Below are 26,270 nucleotides of genomic sequence, written 5' to 3'. Positions count from 1 at the left end.
ATCTACGCTTCCTTCCCATTTCTAGATTTCTTCCAGGGACCGAAGCTTACTTCTCTACCCGCCTCCTTTCTCATGCCCTCAGCCCTGCGGTGAGTTTCTTGGTTCCGGAGGCTGTTCGGCCCGTCCTCCCTGACTCCTGGGGACCTGCGGCTCCTAAAGAGAGCAGAACGGTTCTCAGTGTCGGGGCTACTTTCCCAATTCCCACGCAATTCCCACGTTCACTAAGCATTCAGGAGCTGCTGCTTCTCTTCTGTCTTAGCTTCCTCTAGGTGTGTCTGTTGACCCCCTCACGCCATCCCACTCAAACTCACACACAAACGCACATGCGCGCACCCATTTTCCCTCCCTGGCCCGGAGCTAATTTTCACGGCAGCAGTGACAGGCTCCTCGGGGCCGCAGTCACCACCCCATTGCTCCGGAGGCCACACCTTCCCTTGCTCCGGGCCAGCAGTTCCCTGTGTGCTAACTGTGCAACTGCTTCTCTGCAGATTCTTCGTTCTCAATTCAAGCTTGTTCATTTTGCTGCCACTTACGAGATGCAGCCCGTTTTTTGGCATCCCCTAGTCCGATCTAAAATAGTTCACCCATTTGTTCAAATAACCTATGAAAACTTGAAATCGTCTTGGCTTCTCTTCTTCACCTTCCTCAGGCATCTTAACGGAGATATAATACCTTCCAATAAGATCACAGATCCAACCACGCCAGTGATCTCTATCATTACCCTCTGAGCTCTGAACAGCACTGAGATCTGGGACGTCTGCCCCTAAATCATCTGCTTCCTCCTCGCTTGCCCCTTTCCTGTTTCTTCTCCACAAACCAGCCAGAAGTATCCTTCATAATGTAAATAGAAACGTGTCACTCCCCTGCCCCAAACCTTCTAACGGATTCCCATCACTTTTACGATACACTGAGGCATAAATCATTACAAGGTTCTGTGCGATATGGACCCTGGCTTCCCCTCCACCCCCATCCCTTTGCTCATTTCCTTCCAGCCACAATGACCTTGCTATTTTGTCAGAGTCTTTACACATACTGTTCCTTTGGCTATGACAGCTCCTCCCCCACTACGCATGTCCTGTTCCCTCCCTGCGTCCAGATCTCTGTTCAGCTCACCTCCTCGAAGAGACCTTCACTCACACCACCTCGCACCTGAAACGTCACCACCTGCCCTGTTGTTTCTGTCCTTCTACTCTGACTCAGTGTTATTATTTCTCTCCCTGCTAGAATGTAAGTTCCACGCAGCTGGGCTCTGTTGGCTTCTCATCGCTGAAAGCAGGGTCTGGTACACGGCAGCCACCAGTAAATATATGAATGAATAGAGCAAGCGAAAGCGTGTGCATGGTACACTGCTGAGAGCAGTATCCCAGAGAGACAGGGGTCACGTGGCACCCTCAAGTGCCGGCAGTCCTGGTGGGAGATGAGGCCCACGTACGCAGCAGCAGGGGGCGCACACGGGAGTGTGGCCGCGTAGCCAGCGTCCGCGGGCTGAAGGAGTGGCAAGCAAGGGCTCGACGTCTGGCAGTTGTGCCAGGAGGGCTCCAGGACCAGGTGGGCACCCACTGCGTTCCTTCAGAAGCCCTGGAAGGAGCACCCCCTTCTCAGCACAGCCTGCAGGGCAGTTACTTCCCCTTGGGAACAGATGAAGAGAGCAGACACTGTCCTGGGTCCTGAAAACCAGAGCTTCCATCCTGAGAGGTGAGAAGTGTAGCTTCTGCCGGCAGTGGACACACGTTCACATTCCTTGGGCAACAAGCAGAAGTTTGCAGAGAGGCCCCTCTCTAGCCTGAGGACCCAGCCCACCTTTGCTGAGCCCCAGGGGCCCTGAAACATCCAAACACGCTCTCGTATCAGAGTCTTTACACATCCTGTTCCTCCTGGTAGGAAAGCTCTCCTCCTACTGTCCACCCCACTTTGGAAGTGGCTGTGTCTCGCCAAGAAGCAAGGGGTGGTGGGGCTGAGAATAGCCGTATCTCACGTTGGGTTGCCCAGGTTCTGCGTGACCAGAGCCCTTTCAAACGTATGGGTAAGACCAGAGGGTCCCGGAGACTCCTTTCCACGCAAAAGAAATTAACACAGGACTTTCACAGGTGTTGCTTATCTACTTGCCAGCCTTGCAAGGGAGGTATAATCAAACCCAGGCTCAGAGATATTCAGTAACTTGCCCAAAGTCACGGAGCCTAGGTCCAATATTTCTTCCCCTTATGACTGTTCTACCGTAGAGATCCAGCTGGTCTGGCATACATTCTAAGCCCCTCGGTGATTCTAATGTGCAGTAGTCAGGACGGAGAACCGCCACACTAGCAGCTGCAACCGAAAAGAAAGCTTGCGGATGTCACTTGGAAAGGATCCTTTCCCTAAACCCTCACGCCCAACATACATATGCAAAAGCCATTTTATGTGTGTGTTTCTCCTTTCCTTTCCTCACAAGGGACAGTGTAGTGGGCTGGCCTGAGATTTTAGCCTACATAAATTTCCTAAGCTATGCTCAAGGGGAGACGAGGATTCATCCACTTTCATATTTAGCCTTGTCTCCCTGGAAAACTGAAAGCTGCTTTAAGAGTTGTTTATTAAGAGGACATTTATCATCATTGTGGCTATAGTTCGCAAGTGAGGAGGGAGCAGTCCATGCCTGCATGGTCTCCGCCAGAGGGACGGCTGAAATTCTCAGGAAGCTCATTTAAAGTTTCCTTGAACTTTTTTCTCCAAAATGAGAAATATCCTTGAGGTGTCTGCTCTGTCCTCTCTTGTCCTGATTCCTGGTTTCGCATTTCAGCCTTTCACAGCACGTGCCTTTCGCCACCGAGCCCTGGATACTCTGCTGAGGAACAGGGCCAACACCATCACCCCTCAGAAACCTGAGGCAGCATCGAACCACCCAGGCCCCGGGCCTGGAAGCGCCTCCCTACCACGTGGTGCCATGGCCCTGTGGGGTGACTCGGGAGAGGTAGTGAGCTGCGGAGCTCCCTGGCACACGCACGGGCCACCCTGGGTGAGGGCCAGGGCATGTGCTATGACCACCCAGGGTGGAGGTCAGGGCATGTGCTATGACCACCCACGGTGAGGGTCAGGGCATGTGCTATGACCACCCCGGGTGAGGGCCAGGGCATGTGCTATGACCACCCCGGGTGAGGGCCAGGGCATGTGCTATGACCACCCAGGGTGGAGGTCAGGGCATGTGCTATGACCACCCACGGTGAGGGTCAGGGCATGTGCTATGACCACCCCGGGTGAGGGCCAGGGCATGTGCTATGACCACCCAGGGTGGAGGTCAGGGCATGTGCTATGACCACCCACGGTGAGGGTCAGGGCATGTGCTATGACCACCCAGGGTGAGGGTCAGGGCATGTGCTATGGCCGCCCCCCCCCCCCCGTGAGGGCCAGGGCATGTGCTATGACCACCCACGGTGAGGGTCAGGGCATGTGCTATGACCACCCAGGGCGAAGGTCAGGGCATGTGCAATGGGCATGCCCCTGCCCACGTTTGTACTTCTCCACCACCTCCCAGCCATGTGACCACAAACACTCTGCTGACTCTCTGACTCTTGGTGCCTCGCCTATAAAAGAGGGATAATAGTACCTACCTCACAGGATTGTCGCTGTGGGGTTTAAATTAAATCATTTAAAAATGTCCCTGAAACATTATGGGTCAATAAATATTGACTACTTCCTTTCTCCTTAACAGAGATCAGACTTCACGTAAATTCAGAACATTTTGTGAGAAAGCAGAGAAAAGTTGCTCTCTTAAACCTCATCTTTAAGAGCTAGGGATCTATCATCAAGTTTTCCCATTACCTAGCAATGATCATTACATTTTTACTCAATTTTGATGTTTACAAACCTCTGTAAGAATCATGCTCACATAGATTCTATCTCGCTCAGTCCCAAGGTGTTCCTATGAAACTGGCAGAACAAGTGTAATTATTTTCATTTTATAGAAGCAGGAACGGAGGTTCAGAGAGGACAAGGTAACTTTCTAAAAGTACACACCCAAGATCAGAGCCCGTGTTCCCTGCAGCTAATCCAGTGCGTCTCTCAAATACCTTCCTCAGAACCTTTGAAGCGGCCAGTCCCTCTGCCTATCACAGCCTTTCTTCTCTCCATTTACTTGCTTTAATTATTTTAAGCTTTAATGGGGTAAAATTGATATTTAAAATGCATACATTTAATGTATACATCTTGATGGATTTGGACCTATGCATCTACCTGGAGAAAAATCTCCCAGGAGCCACCCAGCAGACTTTCTCTTCTTCCTGGAAGTAGGTCACGCCATCACTGTCAGCTTAAAGAAGTCTGAGGAGAGTAACAGGGTTACTTTCTGCTTTGCCTTAGGAGGTAGGATTTGCCAGCAGGAGAAAGGAAAGAAAGAAACGGTTGGCACGTAAATGACTTAGCACAATGAATAATGCTGTCTCCAGGGACCCTACATGGCTACACTATTGAGAGTTAGAGATTTTGGTGACAGGAACATTGGATGCTGGCTAATGGTCTCCTCTCCTGTTTTTAGGTCAACAGTGATCTTGTTTACATTACAGCTAAGAAAGATGGCACTCATGTGGTTGAAACCCTTGATACCACCCACATTGGGAAATTAATCGTGACCAAGCAAGTTGGAGGAGATGGCATAAAGGACATTACTGACACCTACAAATTCCAAGAAGGTAAGTTACTGCAATCGAATGAAGATTGCTCTGCCCAGGTCTGCTTGGCACTTTCGTAGTTACAGTCACTGTCACCATGAAGACGTGTTCCGGAGAAGGCATGGCCATTTGCAGCATTTGGAAGTTAGGAGAGAACTGGAGTGAATACACATCACACCTACAATTTCTCATGTCATTGTAGTTTTACTTGTTTGTTTGCTTTGAGCAGAATTCTGCTTCACATGGCTTTTGAAATAAATGCTTTAAAGTCACGTCTATTTTAACAGAATATAGAATGTGTTCTTGTTCATAAAAATATGAAAGCATCTTAATTGCAAATAATCCTATTAGAAAACATTACATAACTAATGTACTTTTAGTTCAATAATGAAATTTAAATACCTGTTCACATTTATTTAGTACCTTGAAAACTATTTTCACATGCATTGCTCCCTTGACATATAGTGGAAATCCCCTGAGGTAGATGATACAACATTAATAGGACACTGCAGTCTCACTAATTCAGGCCAATTAGAACGGAGGCCCGTTTCAATCATAAAATAATGTTAAGGTGGTTTTTGTTAACTCTTCGTGTGTGGAATGTTTGAAATGGAGCTGTTGAGTTCAGTCCCGTCTCCATCGTACTGAGCGCCTGCTCTATGCCTGGAGTTGTGTTTGGTGCTGGGAGCCCCACGGTGAGTAGAACCCAGTTTCTGGGCAAGTGATAGGTTCATTCTGCTGAGGGCTTTGAAAACAAAGAAGGGGGCAGTCAGTCCAACCAGGAGATTCAGGAAAACAAAGCCCGATAAGAGAAGTCCCAGACCACAGTTAAGGAAGCTGGACCAGGGTTTCCAGGAGAAGAGAATATGACAAGGCCATGGGGTGTGAGTCAGCCGGTGTGTTTAGGGTCCGGCAGACATTACTAAAGCCTTAAGCTCACTAAGCGCCCAGAGGCTGGAGTCAAGTCTCCCCAAGGTCAGTGGCGGACAGGAGGTGGAGGACCTTGGGTGTCTTCACGGGGACGTGGAATATATGTTACAAGTGATTCACCAACAGAGCTTCTTAGGAATGGCAAAGGCCATTTTAGTAAATGGATAAAAATGAAGGGTCATTTGCATATACCTAAATATTCATCAGTGTTCCTGAAATGCTGAGTGCAGAATTTGTTTTAAATATTTTAGATCCTCTGTCTCCCTGCTCTTATTTACGAAAGCAATTTGCACTATAAAGAGAAAGTTTGCTGAATTGAGAAATTCAGGATTTGTGCCATCTGAACCCGTGAATTTTTGCTGTATTCCTGAAATAGATAGCTCTTCTCTTCTGTTGGTTTTCATCCACTGCACAACCTCGATACAAAAGATTCTTTTTTCTTTTGGGCTTTTTTCTAAAAAGAGAGTTTTTAAAAACATAAGCGAGGGCTTCCCTGGTGGTGCAGTGGTTAAGAATCCGCCTGCCAATGCAGGGGACACGGGTTCGAGCCCTGGTCCGGGAGGATCCCACATGCCGTGGAGCAACTGGGCCCGTGCGCCACAGCTACTGAGCCTGTGCTCTAGAGCCTGTGTGCCACAACTACTGAAGCCCACACGCCTAGAGCCCGTGCTTCGCAATGGGAGAAGCCACCACAATGAGAAACCTGTGCACCGCAGCGAGGACCCAACGTAGACAAAAATAAAATAAATAAATAACTAAATTTATTTTTTTAAAAAAAGCACAATAAAACAAAACAAATGACCCATGCCCTCTTGTGATAGAGTGACAGGCAAAAAGATTTGGAAAGGAAAAAGGATTCCATATAGGAATGAAAGGAACCGGCTGTAACATCCACGTATTTATTCATTCATCCTTTCAACTACTTGCTGTTAACCACCCTCCAGACTCCAAACACTGTCGGGATGGAGACACACACAGCCCTGCTTTCCCATCTATAATAGCTAGAGAGACGGGCGGGAAGCTGTGTGTTGGATGCCTAGGACAGGGGTGGTTGGACAGATGCTCAGGGATCCTGGAGGACCTTAGCTGCGGGCTCCCTGAGTCTGAAGGACAAACAGGGAAACATGGGGATGACCCTTTCCCCAGGGAACGAGTTCTCCAGGAAAAGGCAGCAGGACAGGGATTGTGGATAAACTCTCCCAGTGTGGAGGAGTCCTGAGCAGACAGTGTCTAGAACAAGAGCTGAGCCGTCCTCTAGGAAGCCGTCCAAGTGACCAGCTATCTTGTTTAAACTGCTCAGCAAGATGTCCTGCGTGGTCAGCCACGGAGGTGGTGGTGAAGACCAAATCAGGGTCAGACGTCAGTCCATGAAAGAGGAGTCAGGAGCTTGGCCAAGGGAGAATCCCAGATTAAAACAAGTAAAATGTGCCAGCTCTGAACGGGGAAGACAGCTGAGGTCCAGACCTGCAAGGTCTGGCAAGAAGGCAAGGCTCAGAGGAGTGGAAAGTGGGGGGGGGGGGGCTTGTCCAAGCAGAAGAGCCCCTAAAGTCCGCATAGATAGTTACAGAGGCATCCCATCCTGCTCCTGGGCTGGTGTCTGATTCCAGGTGGATCGTTGGCTTCTTAATCAAGGATGGCATGTGGATTTCATATTCTAACATTGGGAATGATGGAGTGAGTGGCGTTTAAGAAGGGAGCTGACGCCGCTCCTGTGTATGCGGTGGGAAAGGGTGAGTGGTTACCCATGTACCCCAGGGGCATCTAGGAGAGACTGCCAGCATCTGGGCCTGTGCATTTGCCACCCTGGTCCTCATTATTGAATCTCTTATATAATTTCTCTACAAATGCTGAGTGTGGCCACTAACCTGTGGTGGCAGTGAAAACAGAGAAAAAAATATTACCAGCTTTAGGTACTTACTATTTTAATTAACTAGACTGTGGAAAGATCATTTTTCACTTCGATGAGCTAAAGCTTAATGTCAAGTTTATACCCTTCTTTAAAATATAAGATGAAGAAACTATAAAATTTGGAAAACTAGAATTCTTAGAACTTCTCCTGCGGCGAAGTCTTCTTCTGTGATGGTGTCTGGGTCCCGTTTCCTCTTCGTTCCAACAGTTATACCTTCTGTCACTTGTATTTTCATCTCTCCTTCTCTATTAGCTCCTTCCCATGACCATGTCACCTGTGTTAAGAAAATTTACAAAACTCTTTTTCAACAATAAAGTCCCCTGCAAACATGGTCCATCCTTTCTTCTCTTTGCCTGCGCGGCTGCCCGCACCCAACATCCTTTTCCTTTTCCTTTCATGTCTCATCCACTGTGCCCTGAGGTCTGCCACCTGCTCACCCTTGAAGCCCTTCTCCTCAAGGTTGCCAAGACATCTGATCGCCATGTAGAATAAACATTTTGCAGATTTCAGCTTGCCTAAAACCTCCTGCATTTTTTGATGCTATTTGCTCACTCACAATTCTTGAAATTCTCTCTTTTTTTAATTAAAATTGTTTTTTAATTTTTTTTAATTTATTTTTTATTCAAGTATAGCTGCTGTACAATATTATATAAGTTACAGGTGTACCATATAGTGATTCATAATTTTTCAAGGTTATACTCCATTGATAGTTGCTATAAAATATTGGCTATATTCCCCATGTTGTACAATATATCCTCGTAGTTTATTTTATCCCTAATAGTTTGTACACCTTCCCAATGGTAGGCACTAGTTTGCTCTGTATCTGTGAGTCTACTTCTTTTTTGTTCTATTCACTAGTTTTTTAGATTCCACATATGACTGATATCAGACAGTATTTGTCTTTCTCTGTCTGACATATTTGCCTTAGCGTAATGTCCTCCAAATCCATCCATGGTGCTGCAAATGACAACATGTTCATTCTTTTTCATGGCTGCGTAATATTCCATTGTGTGTACATACCACACCTTCCTTTTCCATTCATCTGTTGATTGGACACTTAGGTTGCTTTGATGTTCTCTCTTCTCTTTGTTCCTATGATACAGCTTTCTCCTGGTTCCATCCCAACCTACCTGACTCATTTTTCCATCATCTTCTGCAACTCAGAGCTCCCCTTTCTTTGCCCCCCTCAGAATGTTTCTTCCTTCTAGGCTTTGTTCCTACCCAGTAGCTGGTGTTAACATGCACACACATACTGATTCTCCCAAGTCTGTCTCCAGCCTAGACTTCACTTTTAAGCCCCACATTCACCTAAATGTCCCATAGGAACCCAAAACTGAACCTTCCCAAATGCCACCTTCTATCACTCCCTCCCTACCCCAGATCTATTTCTCCCGTGCTCCCTGCCCCAGGAAAGAAAACCATGATCCATCCAAACTTAGCACATTGAGAATAAGTCAAGCAGCAAATCCTCTAAAAGTCCCCTTCGGAATAGTTCCAAGTTATCTCCTCCCCTCCATCTCCACGGCCCCTCCCTGAGAATCAAATGGTGCTGGGTGTGGAAGCCCCTTAACATAGCCCCTGATATGTAGTAAATGGCCAATAAAAGTTAGTTTCCACTCTTGCTGGTAACTCTATTATTACTACCATGCTCCTACTATTGGCTTGGACTCTGATGATTTTTCTCCTGGATAACTGCTATAGTTTCCCAATGCCACCTTCCCCTCCTCACCCTCTTTCCCTCTGTTTAAGTGACATATTTAATGACATCAATCTCAACCTGTTGCCGCATTGCTTAAAAGCCCTCACTCGCTTCCGTTGCCTGCAGGGTATTCCAGCCAGAGCTCGCCAAGCCTCTGCTAGTTGCCTTTTGGGCCCCTCGCAGCTCTTCCTCGCCATACCCACAGGCGTGAAAATCAGCAGCTAGGTGAGCTGTGACAGTTCCTCCACCAAGCCAGGCTCCCACCTGCCTCCATGCCTTTGCTCTCGCTCTGGAGGGAAAAACCCTCTGAGAAGCCTCCCCTGCCCCCGGGTGGTGTCAAATCTCTGCCCCGTGTTCCCTGCACCACACACAAACGCTTGACCCAGCATCTGTGACGGATACGCGTGCGGTGATCCCTCTGCACTAGTGCCCTTAGACCCGGGTGGGAAGGGCTGCGCTTCTCATCTGAGCCTGGCACGGTGCCTGGACATCACAGGGGCACAACTAGCATGAGGTGATCGAAGGAATGGTAGCTCAGGTGGCACTTGCACAGGTGAGCTTAACCGAACAGCAGATGTCCTAAACCGGACTATTTCATATCTATTATAAAGATGAAAGTTGTGTCCCTACATGAAGGCAAAGTGCTTCTCCAAACCCCAGCCCTCCAGAGCCTCTGTGCCAGGCTGGGTCCCAGGTCCTGGGGACACAGAGCTTACTTTCTCCTGAGGGAAGTGATGTCCCACAGCGACGAGTACTGGGAAAAGGAAAGAAAACCAGGTAAAGTGTTAGTGAGAGACGAGAGGACCAGAGTAACGGAAGTGGGGGGGACACTCTGAGAAGGTGACATTTGAGCTAAGACCTGAGCAATGAGAAGAGGCTTCATCAGACATAAAGGGGACTCTCATGACACCCAGTTAATGGAAGGGTGGTTTTGACCTTGGTCCTGGAGCCACAGAGGAGCCTCAGAAAATGCGATCTGGCTTTAGATCATTCTCTCGGCCCCAAATTCATGGCCCTGCGTTATGTGAGACATCAGAGCTCAGACCACAACTGCAGAGAGCGGGGATTCCGGCGAGCTGGCAATTCTGCCTCTTACCTGGGCCTGTGCTTCCTGGAAACCCTCGCCTGCCTCACTGACAGCTCCTGCTCAGAGGGACAGGCTGGTCCCCAGAAGGAAGCTAGAGGTTCCTCCACCTACGACCCGCTGTGAAGTCCCTCCTAGAGCCCAGAAGCTTCCACCGCCCCTCCTCCACTCGGCCAGCTCATCCTCTCCCCACGAGGCACCTCTCTGACCATGACCACGTTCCCACTGCTGGCGTTCACCTCCCACATTTCGCCTAAATGCATGTTTGGTGCCCGTCCAAAGCCATGATCATTAATGCTCTCTTCCTTGGGGACCTATTTGCCAGATGCTCTCCGCTAAAATATTTCACTGTGCTTTCCCTATCACAGCCACTCCTTCCCTTTAGTATTATCTCCCTCTTGTCGGCTGTGAAACATGTGCTCTAGCCAATGCTTGTCCTGGACCAGTTGTTTCTGGCACATTCTCGCAGTCTTGACAATCAGAGAAATTGTTAGTGCAGACGCGGAAATACACATTCATTTGTTTGCAACACGTGCTGGCATTTTCTCTGTCTTTGCAAAGTCCCAGTAGCTGCCAATTCTTACGCATGTCCTACCTGTAAACCACTTCCCAACCCTACCACGTATGCGTCCTTATGTTACACACAAGGAAACCGATGGTAGTAATGGTCCCTGCCTTGCAGAGTCCTTCTGAGGACTAGATGAGACAGAGCACAATTTGCGCTTCCCATGACACCCATCACATAGTTAGCTCTCAGTGATGCTTGTTAGCACTATTAACTAACCTCTTCATTTTCGTTGCAGTTTGCTATTAGTTAAGTGAGAGGCAACATCTTAAAAGTTAATGGAAATATAAAAACCAGCATTTTTATTTCAAAGTGATTCTTCTTTTGCTAGCCATCTGCATGACTAGCTTTCCCAAGCCAAGTGGGACAGGTCCGAGTGGAAAGAGACATGAGGAAGACAGGTCTTGCCGGGCAGACCCATGAATGGGAGAAAACTCACATTGTAGAAGGTGCAAGGCAAGATGCAACTCTTCCGGCTACGTGGCTAGGGCATTGGGAGGGAAGCCAAGTAATCCCGCAGTTTGAGAAGAGTTAGGTTTTGTCAGTTCTATCTGCTGAGCCCTGAAACAGTGACCCTGGAAAAACAACCCTTGGAGTATGCTCTGTAGTAACCCCTGTTCAGATAGGCCGAACCCGGCAGCCGGGCAGGTCCTAACTCTCTGGGAACTTGATTTTGCAGAATGTATAACATGGGATGATGATGACACCTGCCCCAGAGGGAAGCCTGTGGCTCACAGAGGCAGCCCGGCAAGCCCTGCAAGCAGCGCCCACAGCACACTGTTCATTAAGGTGACTTTCTCTCGGGTGGCTTACGTTGGCCTTATCTCTGCACCTTTCCTAGGTCAAGAAGAAGAGAGGTTGGCCCTAGAAACTGCCCTGATGTATGGGGCTAAAAAGCCCCTCAACACAGAGGGCGTCGTCAAATCGAGGTCTGATGTCCACATGAATTTTGAAGTGGAGAATGTCGTGCTGGGAAGAGACTTCAAGGTCACCATCACCTTCCGTAACAACGGCCCCGCCCACTACACCATCACAGCCTATCTCTCAGGCAACATCACCTTCTATACCGGGGTCGCCAAGGCAGAATTCAAGAACAAGACATTTGATGTGACGCTGGAGCCCTTGTCCTGTAAGTTAACGAGGGGGGCTGTTCTCTCCAGGATGTGTCACATGCTTCCTTGTCTGGCTCTCTGTTGATGTTCCCTAATAGCTTCCTGTCGGAGTTAAAGCCCTGGCCCAGAGCTCAGGAGCATATGGACCACAGGGCGGGACCCACTCTTCCTAGAAAGGCCCCCACTTTCATCTCCGTGACTTGTGCACAGAAGTGAGCACTGAAATCTTCAAAGCCTAGAGCCCCATGAGTCGTGAACAGTAAATGTCACTGAACCTCTTGCTACTTACTGGGTGGGCCAAGGATCTGAAGCATCAGCACCTACTGGGCGCTGGTCAGAAATGCAGACTCTCAGGCCCCACCCCAGACCCATGCATTCTAACAAGATCCCAGGGGGACGGGTGTGAACAGGAGAGTTGGTGACGCTTGTGTCTCAGAAAGCAGGCCCGCTGGCGGTACCTCTCTCCCAACTTAGGGACAGCTTTGGGGGGCCGCCCAGCAGGAATGGTGTGTTTGGCTTTACCATGTAGGGGGCAGGGAGATCTAAGCTCCGCAGGGTGGGCTGTCTGATGTACAGGGTCGGGAGAGCCCATCCTTGGGAGAGGAAACTCGAGCCTCAGGATGTGTTGTCCAGGAAGCTCTGGAGGCTCTGCTCTCCCGGCCATCTCCCGGGGGCCTCTCCCGCACCTCGATCCCTCACCTCCCTTGCATACATGGCCTTCCAAAGCGTCTTCTTCGCTATGAAAACTCCAGACTAGTTTAAGTAGGACTGGGATTGAGAAAGCCGCAGCTTGCGCTGGGGACTGCAATTTCGACCTGTCTCATTCCCTTGGGTACCAGTGTTTAGTGTGCACAACAGCTGGTCACTCAATTGGCCAAATGAGCCAACCAGAAGAACCTGGTCTCCAGGCAGAGCACACGGAGTTAGAAAACAGAACATGTTGAAAGGGTCAACATGGCAGGGCACCAGATCCATTGACCTGACAGGTGAGTCAGGAAAAGAAATGGAAAAAAAAGTATATGAATAATAATTTTTTAAACACAGAGGCAGGCAAGACTATGATCCCGCCTGGGGTGGCCAAACCACACGTCCCACTTGTTTTCAAGCTTCCTGGATTCGGTGTCTGTCCCGAGTCTCAGGAAGTACCTTTGGGAGGCTTCAGAAGGATATTCCCAGAAAAATGAGAAACTAGCCCTAAAAAATCCTACTTTCAAGAAACCTACTCCATGTTGAAGGAAGCAAATCCCCCTCGATTCAGCAGACTAGCCACCAATTCAGAAATCACCACGGAATTGGTTTTGGAACCTGGAAGGTCTAGCACTTGGAAGAAAGGTAATTCTTACAGAAACACGTAGTCAGTATAAAGGACTCAGGAGAAAAAACAGTCATCACAGCTGCTTAGGACAGACAGACTCAGTGGATTTAGAGGACCTGAACCTTGGAATTAGACAAATCTGGATTTTAGCTGTGACTGTGTCACCTACTAGCTGTGTGTCCCTAGGCAAGTTACTTAAGTAATCTGAGCTCATCTGCACGTGGGAACAATACTACCCACATCACTGGGTTGTTGGTTCACCCCCGCTACACACACACACCTTTATTTAATGCTTACAAGTCCAGGTATTATTTTGTGCTGGTGATACAGCAATGAGTTGCTTCTTGATGGTCTCCTGGGGGGAAGATGGGGACTCCACAATAAACAATCAAACAAGTGAATATATATGGTTCTGCGTAGAATAGGAAAACACAAAGCAAGACAAGGAAGACGGAGTGCCGGGGCTGGGGGGTGTGGTCAAGGAAAGCCCCTCTGATAGGGTGACATTTAACAGAAATCTGACAGAAGGGAAGGAGTGAGCTTTCCAGCCATGAAAAAAAATAGTAAGTGCAAAGGCCCTGAGGCCAGAGCTCATGTGATGTGTTCAGTGAGCAGCAAGGAGACCAGGGTCAGGAGCAAAGGCATCCAGGGGAGGCTAGTGGGTATAGACCAGGTAAAGACCTGGAGGCCCTTGTAAAGAGTTTGGCTGTGATTCCGAGTGAGCTGCAGAGCCGTAAGACGGTGTTGAGCAGAAGTGTGCCCTGGTCTAACTTGGGTTCTGAAAGATCACTCGGCTGCTGTGCTGAGAACAGACTATAGGCGGTGTGGAATTGAAGCTTAGAGACTAGTTAGGATGCTGTTGCAATAGTCCCGTGAGAGATGGTGGTGAAGGTGAGGGAGGTGGTGACAGCTACCAGATCCGGGTGTTTTCTGAAGGTAGAGCCCTCGGGATTGGTTGACAGGTTGGATGGGTGGCGTGAGAGAAGGGGGCTGTGGAGGAAACTAAATGAGATAATATATGCGGAAGGCTTCCCGCAAGTAGGCTCCTCATAAATGCTAACTTCCAACGTGTTTACACTTTGGGAAAATGAGACCAGAAAGGTGAGTTGACGTGTTCAAGGCCACACATAGTAATTAGAGGCAAAGCAGGTGCCAGAGGCCACATCCTATTCAGGCAGGTGTGGTGAGCCAGCTCCGTGCATTCTCGGGCCCTAAGTAGGCCCGCCCCTTACTTGTGCCCTGTTGCCTGGGGTCCAGCTGCCCCTCACTCCCCTGGACAAGGAACGATATGCCATCCTTTTCCCTCCGCACTAGAGTCCCATCTCGCAATCTCCTTCCCCTTCTCTCCAAGATCCAATAAGAGCATGAGCTTACGGGAGGTAGCGGGCTAGACGGCATGACACATGAGCCATCTCAGCCGTCGATCTAGGGATACCGAAGCCTGACTCAGTATCAACACAGCTCCCACGCACTCAGCCCACCCCAAGGCTTGTCCTCAATAACCTGAAGGGAGTTGAAGACTGTTTCTTGCTTTCCCCTGCATGTAGGTGGCACTAACGGCATGCGATAAATTGCATATTGCAACCTAAAATCAATTGCAATATATGGCAAAAAGCCACGGGATTCTAGACCTCGACCAAGCAGGTCAGGGTACAATCCTAGGAGAGTCCGTCGCAAAGAAAGTTTTCCAAGTAGAACGGGAAGCGTATTTTCCACATTGATGATGAAAGGGAATGTGTAGGCTAGAATCAGCTGGGAAGATCTGAATAACTTAAACCTCCCATACCTTCAAAGGTGCTATCGTTTCCACTTGGCTATATTTAGTTTTCTTTGCTCTTTGGAAAAGAGATGAAGCAGCTCCTGTCTGTGACCCACCCCCCCGGCTTTCCCCAGACACCGTAAATGGTGTTGGCAGGGTCCCAGCTCCACCACTCAGAGAATGAAAATCTCTTCTTCTTGCCACGTTTAATAAACTTTATCTAGAACAATTTCTTGTGTGGTGGCAAAACACAGCATTTACATAATGTGCTATTTCAGGAGCCCTGTTCCCTTGGGCTCAGAAACACAGCCCAGTTTCTTTAGTGCCAAGATTTAGAGGATGTTCTACCTCAGAGAATGAAGAGTCCCGAGGCTGATATCAAGGCAGCGAGAGCCTCTGTAACGATGTCAAGCACATCTCGCCAACCTAAACAGCCCAGTGGTCAAACACGGCCCTCTAGAAATAGCCAGAGGATGTCCTTTTTTTATTATTATTACCGGAGGCAGCTAGAGGCAAAATGCATGTTCTTCAAGGCCTGTCACTTTGCCGCTCCATCTGGCGAAGTGAAAACAGCCCCCACGGGCTCGTCTGAGGTTGTCTCCAACTGACGGACAGAGCCTTAATCTTCCGGACAATTCACTGCTCGGGGAGCCATGGAGGAGGCAAGGTCCAGGCTCAGTCCCAAAGGAGGCGACATGAGTAGGTCACCCAAAAGGCAGAATTCGAGGGTCAAGGTCAAGACAAGGTCTTCGATTCCGAAGGCCAGCTCTAAGTGGAATGGGACTGCCCTAGGCAGTAGGCTGAGTTGCTGACTGCTTGTCTAGGGCGGACCAGTACGTTCCAATAACTCTGCATAGCCCGTGGCCATCTCTCAGCCTGGGCACCACGAACGTTCAGACTGGACAGTTGTTACGGGGCCTGTCCCGTGTGTTGTGAGATGTTTAGCTGCATCCTTGGCCTCTACCCAATAGGTGCCAGTAACAACCTCCAGCTGTGACAACGAAAAGCATCTCCAGACGTTACTAAACACCCCTGGGGGGCAAAATTGCACCCCGTTGACAACCACTGGTCTAGGATGACCATCCTTTCCATTTTGCCAGGAATTGGGTGCATTCTGGGGTGCAAGACTTTCCGTTTCAAAACAGAGACCGTCCTAAGTTCACCCAATTCTACCCTAACACCACCCCATCTCCTGCTACAACCTCCTATCTCTGGGAGCCCCTCAAACTTGAATATGTACCATCTGAGCATCATATTCAAACACAGATCCTGATTCCCTAAGTGTGGGTGGGGTTAGAGAACCGGTGGCAGCTCTTACCGGGCTGATCTGGCGGCGGGAAGGGCGGGTCCCCCTAGTTGTTGAGCAGTACTTCTCAGCCCCGCTGCACGTAAGAGTCAGCTGCAGAATTTTAAAACAAAGCCTGGGCCCCAGCCACCGAGATTCTGATTGAATTGGCCTGGGGTGGGATCCAACAGGGCAGGTTTTTAAATGTCCCTAAGTGCTGGTGAGGTAGAGCCAAGACTGGGTGGTCACAGCACCTGCTCAGCCATGCAGAGACCTTGAGGCAGATGGTAGCCACGGCCTGATGCACCGTCGTCCGGGAGCCCAAAAGGCAGGAGGCCTCCCTGTGCCCTGGAGTTCACCCCATAGGGTCTTGCGTCCTGGGTCCTGGACGGCCGCTCGTGAGGGAGGGCTAAAACGAGCCACCCTCTGCACTTGAAACTATCAGCCTTGGGAATTGTTTCCTTCAATAACTTCCACCGGAGGGAGGAATCTTTGGCCAAAGGCAGACATTGAGCAGGGAAGCCATGGTGGAGACATTCGATTCCATGCAGGGGGATGGAGGCCCCTGGCTCTGCCCAGGCCCGGGCTCGGCCGGCAGGAGAACTGCCCTTTGCCCTTAAGAATCCTGGGCTCTGGGAAACGAGAGTGAGAGAAATTGGGCAGCACAGCCAAACAGAACCTCACGGCTGCGGTCAGAGCCGCAAGACAGGATTCCCGTCCTCAGCCCGGATGGTGAGCAGAGGGGGGCCAGGACCATGCCCCCCCTCCACCTGTCATCCTCACTGGCTCGTCCCCAGCACCTAAATGCTCCCCTTGTCGGTGCCTTGAGATCACAGAGGTCTTTTAAGTTGCAAATAGCAGAAGGGGTGGGAGAGAGTTGCATGCCTACGGTGAAAACTGGTTTCAACTGCTTCTTTCTCTTAAATAGAAAAATCAAGTCAGATTGGTACAGTACAAGCTGGAGAGAAAGTGTGGAGCAAAGGAATCAGGGAAAAGGTTTAGGCCGTTGACAGCTTTGCTCGAGCGTGGCCCGTGGCCTGCGTGAGATGTGTCTTATCACAGGAGGGCCCGTGACACGGTGGCCGTGGACATCACTGCCCCACACCTGTCACCTTGGGACTGTTTCGGCCTAAATCCAAGCAGCCGCAGCGAACACCCCTTGGTCCTTGATTTTAAACCTCTTTGTCACGTTGCATTTTACAACAGCAAAAGCACTGTTGGGAAATTTGACACGTTTTCTCTAGGAAGACTTTACTGAATGTGAAATTTCCAGCACATTCTTTACCCCAGAAGCCGGAGAGCTTCTTGTCCCTGATGGGCTCTGTGTTCCACTTGCCCTCACCCGTGTGTGTTCCTGGTGGAGACTGTGCTAGCGTGGCAAAGATGGGGCCCTCAGGGAAGAGTGAAGCAGCTCCTATCCCAGGTCCTGACACCACCATGTTTTTTTTCCTGCCGTCAGTCAAGAAAGAGGAGGTGCTCATTCAAGCGGGCGAGTACATGGGCGAGCTGCTGGAGCAGGCGTTCCTGCACTTCTTTGTCACAGCCCGTGTCAATGAGACCAAGGATGTTCTGGCTAAGCAGAAGTCCATTGTGCTGACCATCCCCAAGGTCATCATCAAGGTCAGTTTCAGCCTCTCAGATGAGGGAGAAAGGCAAGGTTGTTAGTGTTTATGAATATGTGTGTGTGTGTGTGTGTGTGAGAGAGAAAGTGTGTTCTGCTCCAAAAAAAAAAAGGAACTAGGATCCTCCTGTTCTTTGAAAGAAGTAAACCACCCTATACACTGACGTGCACATATCACACTCTTCTCTCCTCTCCAGATTTAAATATATAGACGTGGCCGCAGGTATAAATATAACCTGGGGGTATAAACACGCTTGTGGAGGAAGATAGAGATGTGTAAAGGATACAGATACTTGGAGCTCACTGTCTCCAGAATAAAGTAGGTCAGGCATGGCATCAGACAGAAGCCGCCCGGATCCCTCCCACCTGCGTTTAGGACTGTACCGTTTTCCATGAAGCGATCACTGTATACAGTAGAATGCACAAACCGAAACGTCAGTGTGATGATCATGACTTGTCATGTGTGTCTACACCTGGCAACCACCAGCCAGATGCAGACACAGAGGATGTGTAACATCCAACACCCCAGAAATCTCCCTCACGCCTTTTGCAGTCCATCACTCTCTCCTCCGTCACCGAGACAGCCATTGCTCTGACCTCTATCACCGGAGGGCCTTTTTTGTCCGTTTGGCTACTAGTAGTTTTAACGTTGTCTCTCCATTAGCCGCTCCCTCTGTCCAAATGTCTCAAAGGCACTTGGCAGTGGAGAGGTGAGCATGGGTGAAAGGGCAAGGCGAATATGGCAGCCTATTTGCGCCCACTTCTCAGGATCACTGGCAGCGTCCGTAGCCACATTCCCGAGACACCTCCTGCCCAGGGAGCAGAAACCCAGGCGTCCATCAGGGTTCTTGGGGTGTGACATCTCATGGCAGCCTTATGCAGGGCTTGGAGACCTTTCCAAGTGACTGAGTGATTAGCACAGAGCTGAAGGTGCGTCCCTCTAACGTGGTGGGTAAATCAAAATGTTAGAGCCTCTAGAGGTGGGCTGTTGGCAACGGGCGGGCAGGGAGCGGTAGGCCTTGTGTCTCTTCTGAATCGTTGGCTGAGAATCACTTGTAAAGCTAATAACGTTGTGTAGCATTCAAAATGGCAGCCTTCCCCCTGGGTCCAGCGCTGTGTGGACGGCCCTTGAGGGCTACTGAACGATGAGTCCCATGCAGGCCGACATGTAGGGCCCCGGAGGAAGGAACCCCAGGCCCTCCTTTTCTAGGAAGGCTTGAATCCTCGCGCCTCCTTGGTCACCCAGGTCACCTGCTACAGGCCCATCACAGTACCACCTACACAAGAGGCCTTAAGAGACAGCATAAAAGTGAGGGGTGCAGGTCTGCAGGCAGAACAGGGAAGAATGCAGAACAGAGAAGTGGTACTGGGGTTCCTGCAGAGGAGCTGCCTCTCCCCTGGGCATAAGGCGCTGGTGCTGTGACCGGGGCGGCCTGCCCACCCGCCACGTGGCGGCTGCCCTCGTGACGGGCTCTCCTGGGACATTTGCGGTGCCCCACGGGCCTCTCCCGGAGGCTGGGGGAGGCCTCCTTTCCCGCTGCTTCAGGAGCTCAGCCTCTGAACCTTTCCCACCAGAGGCGAGGCCCACACACTCACCTAATTATGAACTGACAGCTTGTCCCTGCGAAGGGCTCAGGAGAGAGCTCTCCCCAGCTGGGAAGTGATCCAACCTCAGCATAAAATAGAATTTAATTGCACCGCTGGTAATAAACTGGATGAATACAGGAAACTGATAACTTTCATCTTTTAGACCTCATTAACTGAAGGATTATTGACTAGTCATCTTCCGAGTTTACTCAGAGAGCAGTTTAACTCCCCACGGGCAGAACCCAAATCCCTTCTCCTGCAGCTCAAGTGACCTGGACGGGGAGGGTGTACTTTACTTTACAAAGAGTTGTGTGGGTTTTTTGCCTTGTTTTGTGTTGCTTTTCAATTTCCATAAGGGTGTCAAAAAGGCAGTTCTTAGAGGTAATGCATTTAGAGGGTAGGGTCATTTGACTGGGACTCCAGCAGGAGAGAGATGGAAATTGGTCCAGGAGTGCTCAGGAAAGCAGGCAGGTGCATGCTCACAGAAGCGGTCGCTTAACCGCTAACCTCATGAACTGTATTAGCCCCAAGGACAAACTAAATCCCAGCCGCGGAAGAGGTGTTCCTGGGTAAAGTCCCTCATACTCTGAAAGCCAGGTGTCCCTGAGCTGTGAGAGGTTCCAATTCCAGAAACTGGCTAATGGACTGGCAACCAGGATGCTAGTTAGTCTACTGGAGGCGTTGGGTACGGACCGCGGGTATCCAGACGGCAGGTATCCTGAAAGCGACTGCGGGGGTGGGGGGGGAGGAGAGGACACGGACAAAAGGAGGAGCGGGGAAGGGAGGAGAAAAGAAATAGACCTTGAAACAAATGTTACCCAGGAGACCTCAGGGCAGGAGTCAAATAAACTGCATAAACAGGAGTTGGAGAGGAAGCTAAATGCATTGAAAAGTACAAAAGCACGGTGGCTCAGAGGTCCAGACCACGAGGGACACATGTCCCCAGGTTCTAAGAAAGCGCTAGAACACTTGGTCCATCTCTCTGAGCCTGGGACTGGCCCACAGCTTACAGAACCTCCCAAGGTCACTATGATGAAGGTACAGCATGAGAAGGTGTGAGAGACAAGGGTCAGGAAGGAGGATCCCCCCACTCCGAGGTGGGAGGGGGGGGTGGTGAGACCGGCACACAGTGCTGACAATGACAGTAGCTACGAGTACTGAGGTCTATGCTATTATGCTTCTCCTGTACTATCTTATTTAATCCTCATTTCCACCCTACGAGGTGGGCAGTATTGTACCCATTTTACAGATGAGAAATCTGAGAGGCCCAGAGAAGGCAGTGCCCTGTAGCATGGTGGTCAAAACACAGGCTCTGGGACCAAACTATCTGAACTCAAAGCCTGTTTCCTCAACACACTAGCTGTGTAACCCTGGACGCATCACTTACTGTCTCTTAGCTCCTGTTCTCTCAGCTGTTTAACAGAGACGATGGCAAGTCTTACTTCATAGAGCTGTTGTGAGTGTAAAACGAAATAATGGGGACCTCATGCCTAGCTCACGGTCAACGCCGAGTGTGCGTTGGTTGTTGGTTTTGTCCTTGTTACTGTTCACAAGCCACTTGCCTGTGATCACCTGCCTGATAAGGGAGGGAAGGAAGCTTCTAACCCAGATCTTACTGATTTGGAAGCTAGTACAGGTAAAGACTGGCTATGTTGCTCTCACACTGGAACCTTCACCAGAATGGAAGATGGTGACTGCATTTACCAAACAGCCTGGTGTTTCCGGGGAGGAGAGATCACAGGAGTTGGAGTGGAGTGGAGTGTCAAGGATTAAGGCTGTAGAACCGTAGATGACCCTTGGTGAGTGGATAACATTCAGCCGGTAGAGATGGATGGAGAGACCACTCCAGATGCTAGGAAAACAAAAAACATAAGCAAGGGCAGTGTGGGGAGCAGCTGGAAGCCGCCACAGCGGGAGCACAGGCAGGAAGCAGGTGACTAGTGAAGAGAGACCAAGCAAGGCAGCCTGGGGCCACTTTGAAGGGAGGCTAAAAGGTTTGGATGAGAGCTTCCTAAGTGATCTGAGAACAGGGGGGCTTCCGTGGAGGTTCTAGAGCATGAATGTAGCATCATTGTCAACTCCGACCTCCCAAGAGTCGGTACCTCTTGCTTTCTCCCTTCTCTTCAAAGCCTTTGCCCAAAGCACTGGCTTCTGGGAGACCCAGCTCAGCCTGGGGGCTGGAGCTGCCTGAGAGCTAGTTTGCAGCTTTTCTTACCCAGCTCCCTTTCTAGAGCAAATAGACACCAACCTGGACCACGATGGGGCCCGCCTGTCTGGATCCACATGACTGTCCACCAAAGCAGTTAGGCCAGTGGACACGTCCTTACCTCCTAAGGACCCAGTCTTGCACTGCATTCGTCCCCGTGAGCACAGATATCGGAACTGGGTTAAACTGCGCTCCCGGTTGACTCATCCCGGCACCCACCACGCGTGAGTCACAGTGTGTGATCCTCATATGGAAAACGGCAGGGAGAGACAGTCATTAAACTTTAATGAGCACACATCTCTTTTCTCAGGCTATCAAAATATTTTGATGAGAAAAGCATATTTTATTAAAATCAGACATAGAATTTGTCTCTGCCTTCCCACGTGTTGATTGTTGTTAAGAGGCTTTAAGTCAAGAAAAGATTCTTCAGCATTTTGATGTTCAAGGAACGGCTATGTGGGGGAGGAGATGGGGGCAACAGAGGGACTTCAGCTGGTCTGCCGGCTAGAGGCTGGTTTGCAGGAGTCGTGGTGTGTGACATGGGGGCAGAGTGCCGGTGGGTTCCTCCCAGTCTCAGGGAGCAGTGAAGCTTTCACAGTTTTCACGTCCTCACCCAAGTCAACTAGAGCAGGAACGCCGGGGTGGGGGGAACCCTTACAGCCCCTTCTGTAGAGAAGCCCCCCAGCACAGGGGCTTGGATGGCTGGACCCGGACATCCCGGGTTCCTAATTCTACCTGGGCTGCTCTGGGCTAATTCGTCAACATCTCAGATGTAGAATGGGTCCAGGAATACTGCTGACCTTGTTGGGTTTCTGGGAGGGACAATAGAAATAATCCTTATGAAGAGCTTAACATGGTACCTTGATCACAGTAAGTACGTGATGAAGACCAGCTTCTGTCAGCTTCCGTCACGCGGCATAGCCACCACCAAGTCTCCAGACCTTTTCTCCCTTCCCTGCTTCCTCTCATCCTCCTTCTTTCTCCTCTCTCTCTCTCACACACACATCCTCTCTCTCTGAACTTCCCTGTCCCTTTTTGCAAAATAACACACTCATAATACTAGTCCCAATGTTAACTGCAATCATATAAAACCCAAAGTGGTTAAGGACTGAATCTGGGCCGCTTCTGCAATGCTTAGCCCCTGCCAGGACCGGCGGCTGCTGGTTGGTGTTTGCTCCCTGCCCGCCCAGTCCTCTCTGTGCCGGGGGTTCTGTAGTCAAGCCCCTGACACTTGCTCAGGGCAGGAGCCGCCCTCTGGCCAATGCTCACCTGGTGGCCTTGAAACCGAGCCCTGGGCATTGAGCACGTGCATTGTTCCCTGTGGGAGCCTCCTGAGAGGGGGCCGGTCCCGAAGAGCCTGGAGGAGACTTGGGGGACAGAGGAGAGGTGGTCACGTGTTCCCCCATGACCTCCTTTCAGTATCTGGGAAAACAACTCCCAGCGGCATTTAAAAGTGCTCGGGTCCCACCGCATCTTTAGTATGATCATGTAGGACAGTCCTGTAGCCTTTTCAGAACGTCATGAGACACCAATAGAACTCATTCTCTCCTATGAGTGAGGAACAATTTTGCTGGGAAAAAAATAAAACCACTTTCTATGTATGTGATTTTAAAAAGTTACAGCCATGAACAAACCATAAACCAACAGGTGCCCCTAGATTTTAAAAAAAAAAAAATCTTTTAAACATTTAAAATAAGAACAGTTGACCGTTTCCGAGATTTTTTTCACACGCGTTTTAACGCGCCTCCCTGCTTCCGCCACCCCCAGGTCGTGCACAGTCCGCACAAGTGCGGGAGCTGTCCTGGAGTGGCATTAACATGATTTCAACATGCGTTTGCTCATTACTTATCTGTTCTGTTGGCCAAAAGAATCTTTCGGTATTTCTCCATCCCGATGTTTAGTCACTCACTCATTTATTTAATCATTCAACAAAGAGTTATTCGGTGACCACTCTGTAAATAAATTGTAGCCAATGCTTTAAAGATTATCAGAGGATAACTCAATATTGAAAATATTTTTATTGACTTTTTCTTTGAAATGGGGAAAGGCTGCTAAGTTTGCTTTCAGCAGGGATCTCCCCCGGTCAGCTCCAAGGACACAGCTGCTCTATTCTCACATGTCGACCACCACAGCCTCACAGCTTGGGGCACTCCTCTTGTACCGGGCAGTGTAGCCAGGGCCTAGGAAAGGGGGTAATTCCTAGACATCAACCAACAGAATGTCCTCCCAGCGCTCAGGACCTGCAGCAGTGAGGAGAAGGCAGGTCACGTGGGGAAGGTCCCTGCTGCCCTCCCGGGTGGTGGCTTCCTCTGGGTGTCTCCACTCCAGACCGGATCCGACACTTGTGGGAGCTGTGCCCACACAGTGGATAATGAAGGGACCAAATCGAGCCCACTCGCCACTCACCAAGCCACGCAGCCTGGCAGGACGCTGCGTCCACTGGAAAAGGGGCTCCCTTCCCTAACTAGCACAGATGCACCGGCGCCGGCTCCACGCCCAGATCGCTTCGGAATCAAGACACTGTCTTGGCTTTTCTTAACCAGCACTGTGCTGCTGGGTTCTAACCGGAGCCCACCACTCACCTGAGGTCGACTGTAAAATCCTCTTCGTCCCTCTTCTGCCCGTGCCCATGGCAGCCCCAACTTTAACCAGAGAAGAGCAAAGCCGGCAGGGATGCTGTGGCGGATGCCTGGGCCCTGCTCCTCCAACATCCCAGTTCATGTGTTGTTTTACTTTTTAATCGGAGGACAGGTTAAAACTGGGGAACCACCTGAGGAAGAGCGAGTGTCCCCAAATGCTTGACAGCCACCAGGTACGTGGTGAGACTTAACTGCAGTTTCACTTCATCCTGTGAGAACCTAAGTATCTGCAGCTTTCCATCAAGGCAGAAAATGAACAAAACTCTGTGTTCTAATTATCCCGAACCCCAACCCCTAAACCGTTTCTCCTGCCATGTTTCCCACCGAGCATGTTTCTTCCTCCGGGCCTCCCGTGGGTTCTCCGTGACTCTGACACGTGTTCCAGTCACCAGGACGCACCCCTGCCGTGTCCACAGCCCTTCAGTGGGAGGCTGGAGCAGGGCACGGGGCGTGGGCTTCTCCACGTCTCTTTAGAAAGTGTCCGTGGAGGCCGCCAGCTCCTCTCCTCTGTGCTTCTCGGCTCTGGCGCCTGAGAACCCGAATCCACATCACTCCCCACGGGGAACTTGAGGCTGAGGAAGTCCTCCTGCTCACCCTGGCAGCACTGTCTCCCTCCAAACCTCCGTGGCATTTAGGGCCAATAATTGCGATGTTGCAGGTGCTCTGCCAGGTCACTTCACGTACGATGTCACATTGAATCTTCCCAAGAACCTCATAAGAAACCGAGGCCCAGAGAGTTCAAGTGATCGGCCCGAGGACACACAGCAGTGGTCCCTGGTCTTCAGACCCTGTGTCCAGCATGCTTTCCCCTCAGCGTCCCCCAACCATGGTCCCTGTCTTCATCCCGGCCACCACGGCGGTGCCCTCAGTGCTGCCGTAAGCCATCTGTGGAGAAAATCAAAGTCTGTCTGTGAGGTCCCACCATGAGGCTCTCTGAGCAGGTGAAGTCCACGGACCTGGGGAGGGTCCCAGGCAGGGTACCACCAGCCATGGCTTTACATGCTCGGATAGCTGACTCTCTCTCCATCCTCTGTTGGTCCTGGAGGATCAGGCAGTGGGTTACTCCATTGGCCAGGAGAGCACGTCCCAGACTCTCCGTGAGCGAGGCCTCCACTGGAAGGGGAGCATTTCCCCCTCCCTCTCAGCACAGCTGTAGAACAACCCGCATTTGAGAATGAAAACGAAAACCACTGGTAGCTGGGGTTCCTAAAACACGCTCCCCGTGCATCCCTGTTCACATGGAAGCAAAGTAAAACAACAAGAACAACAAATCTCATCTACCTCGTCATATGATCACAGTGTGCTTGAGCTCTTTTTTTTTAAATGATGTCTCTATCTTTACCCCAAATAGCACATCCTGTAATCATCAAGTAATACAGCGTATCAAGGCCTCAGGTCTACCTTGTCACATTTTACTCTGGGATAGAAATCTGCCTCTTTCCCCATAAAGTCAAAAAGAAGGAGTTGAGTAGTAATATATATGTTTTCAAATTTAGCTCAGAATCGAGTTGTAATCACTGTGCTCAACTGGTAGCTTAGTGATGGCGAAAGGTAATACTGCAAATGATTCTTCAGTGGGTTTCAGGAAATAAAGAAACTATTTTCGGCAGAAAAGGTTACTATTTTTGCCTCTCTGCTGTCAGAGATGACAGTGTATGTAGTGCTTAAAGATGAAGGCTTTGGAGTCAGAAAGACCTAGATTCATATCTGGGTCCTGCCAACTTACAGGCTCTGTAACCTGGGGATTTTGTTTGTCTTCTAAGTTTTAGTTTCACATCAATAGAATGGGGATAATGTTAATGTCCACTGCCGAGTCCATAGAGGATCAAACAAGATAATGTAAGTGAAAGGATGCCTAAGTTAACACTAAAAGTAATGTGAGTTGCTACTATTGTTATTACTTACCAGAGTCAGCGCAGCAG

At 50.0% G+C, this 26,270-nt stretch overlaps 1 protein-coding gene across 2 annotated transcripts in view; it reads left to right on the top strand.

The window, feature by feature from the left end:
- F13A1 (coagulation factor XIII A chain) overlaps positions 1-26,270 on the top strand; it is a 152,236-nt gene that overhangs the window by 113,688 nt on the left and 12,278 nt on the right. For both annotated transcript variants that reach the window (XM_079934613.1, XM_079934612.1), the window contains 3 exons: positions 4,505-4,658; positions 11,666-11,953; positions 17,755-17,915. In XM_079934613.1, coding sequence (XP_079790739.1) covers positions 4,505-4,658; positions 11,666-11,953; positions 17,755-17,915 — 603 coding nt within the window. The remainder of the gene's footprint in view (positions 1-4,504; positions 4,659-11,665; positions 11,954-17,754; positions 17,916-26,270) is intronic.

Source organism: Stenella coeruleoalba (assembly GCF_951394435.1).
Source record: "Stenella coeruleoalba genome assembly, chromosome: 10".
Classification (NCBI taxonomy): domain Eukaryota; kingdom Metazoa; phylum Chordata; class Mammalia; order Artiodactyla; family Delphinidae; genus Stenella; species Stenella coeruleoalba.
The sequence above is the reverse complement of the archived record's forward strand: the minus strand, read 5'-3'. Positions and strand labels throughout refer to the sequence as shown.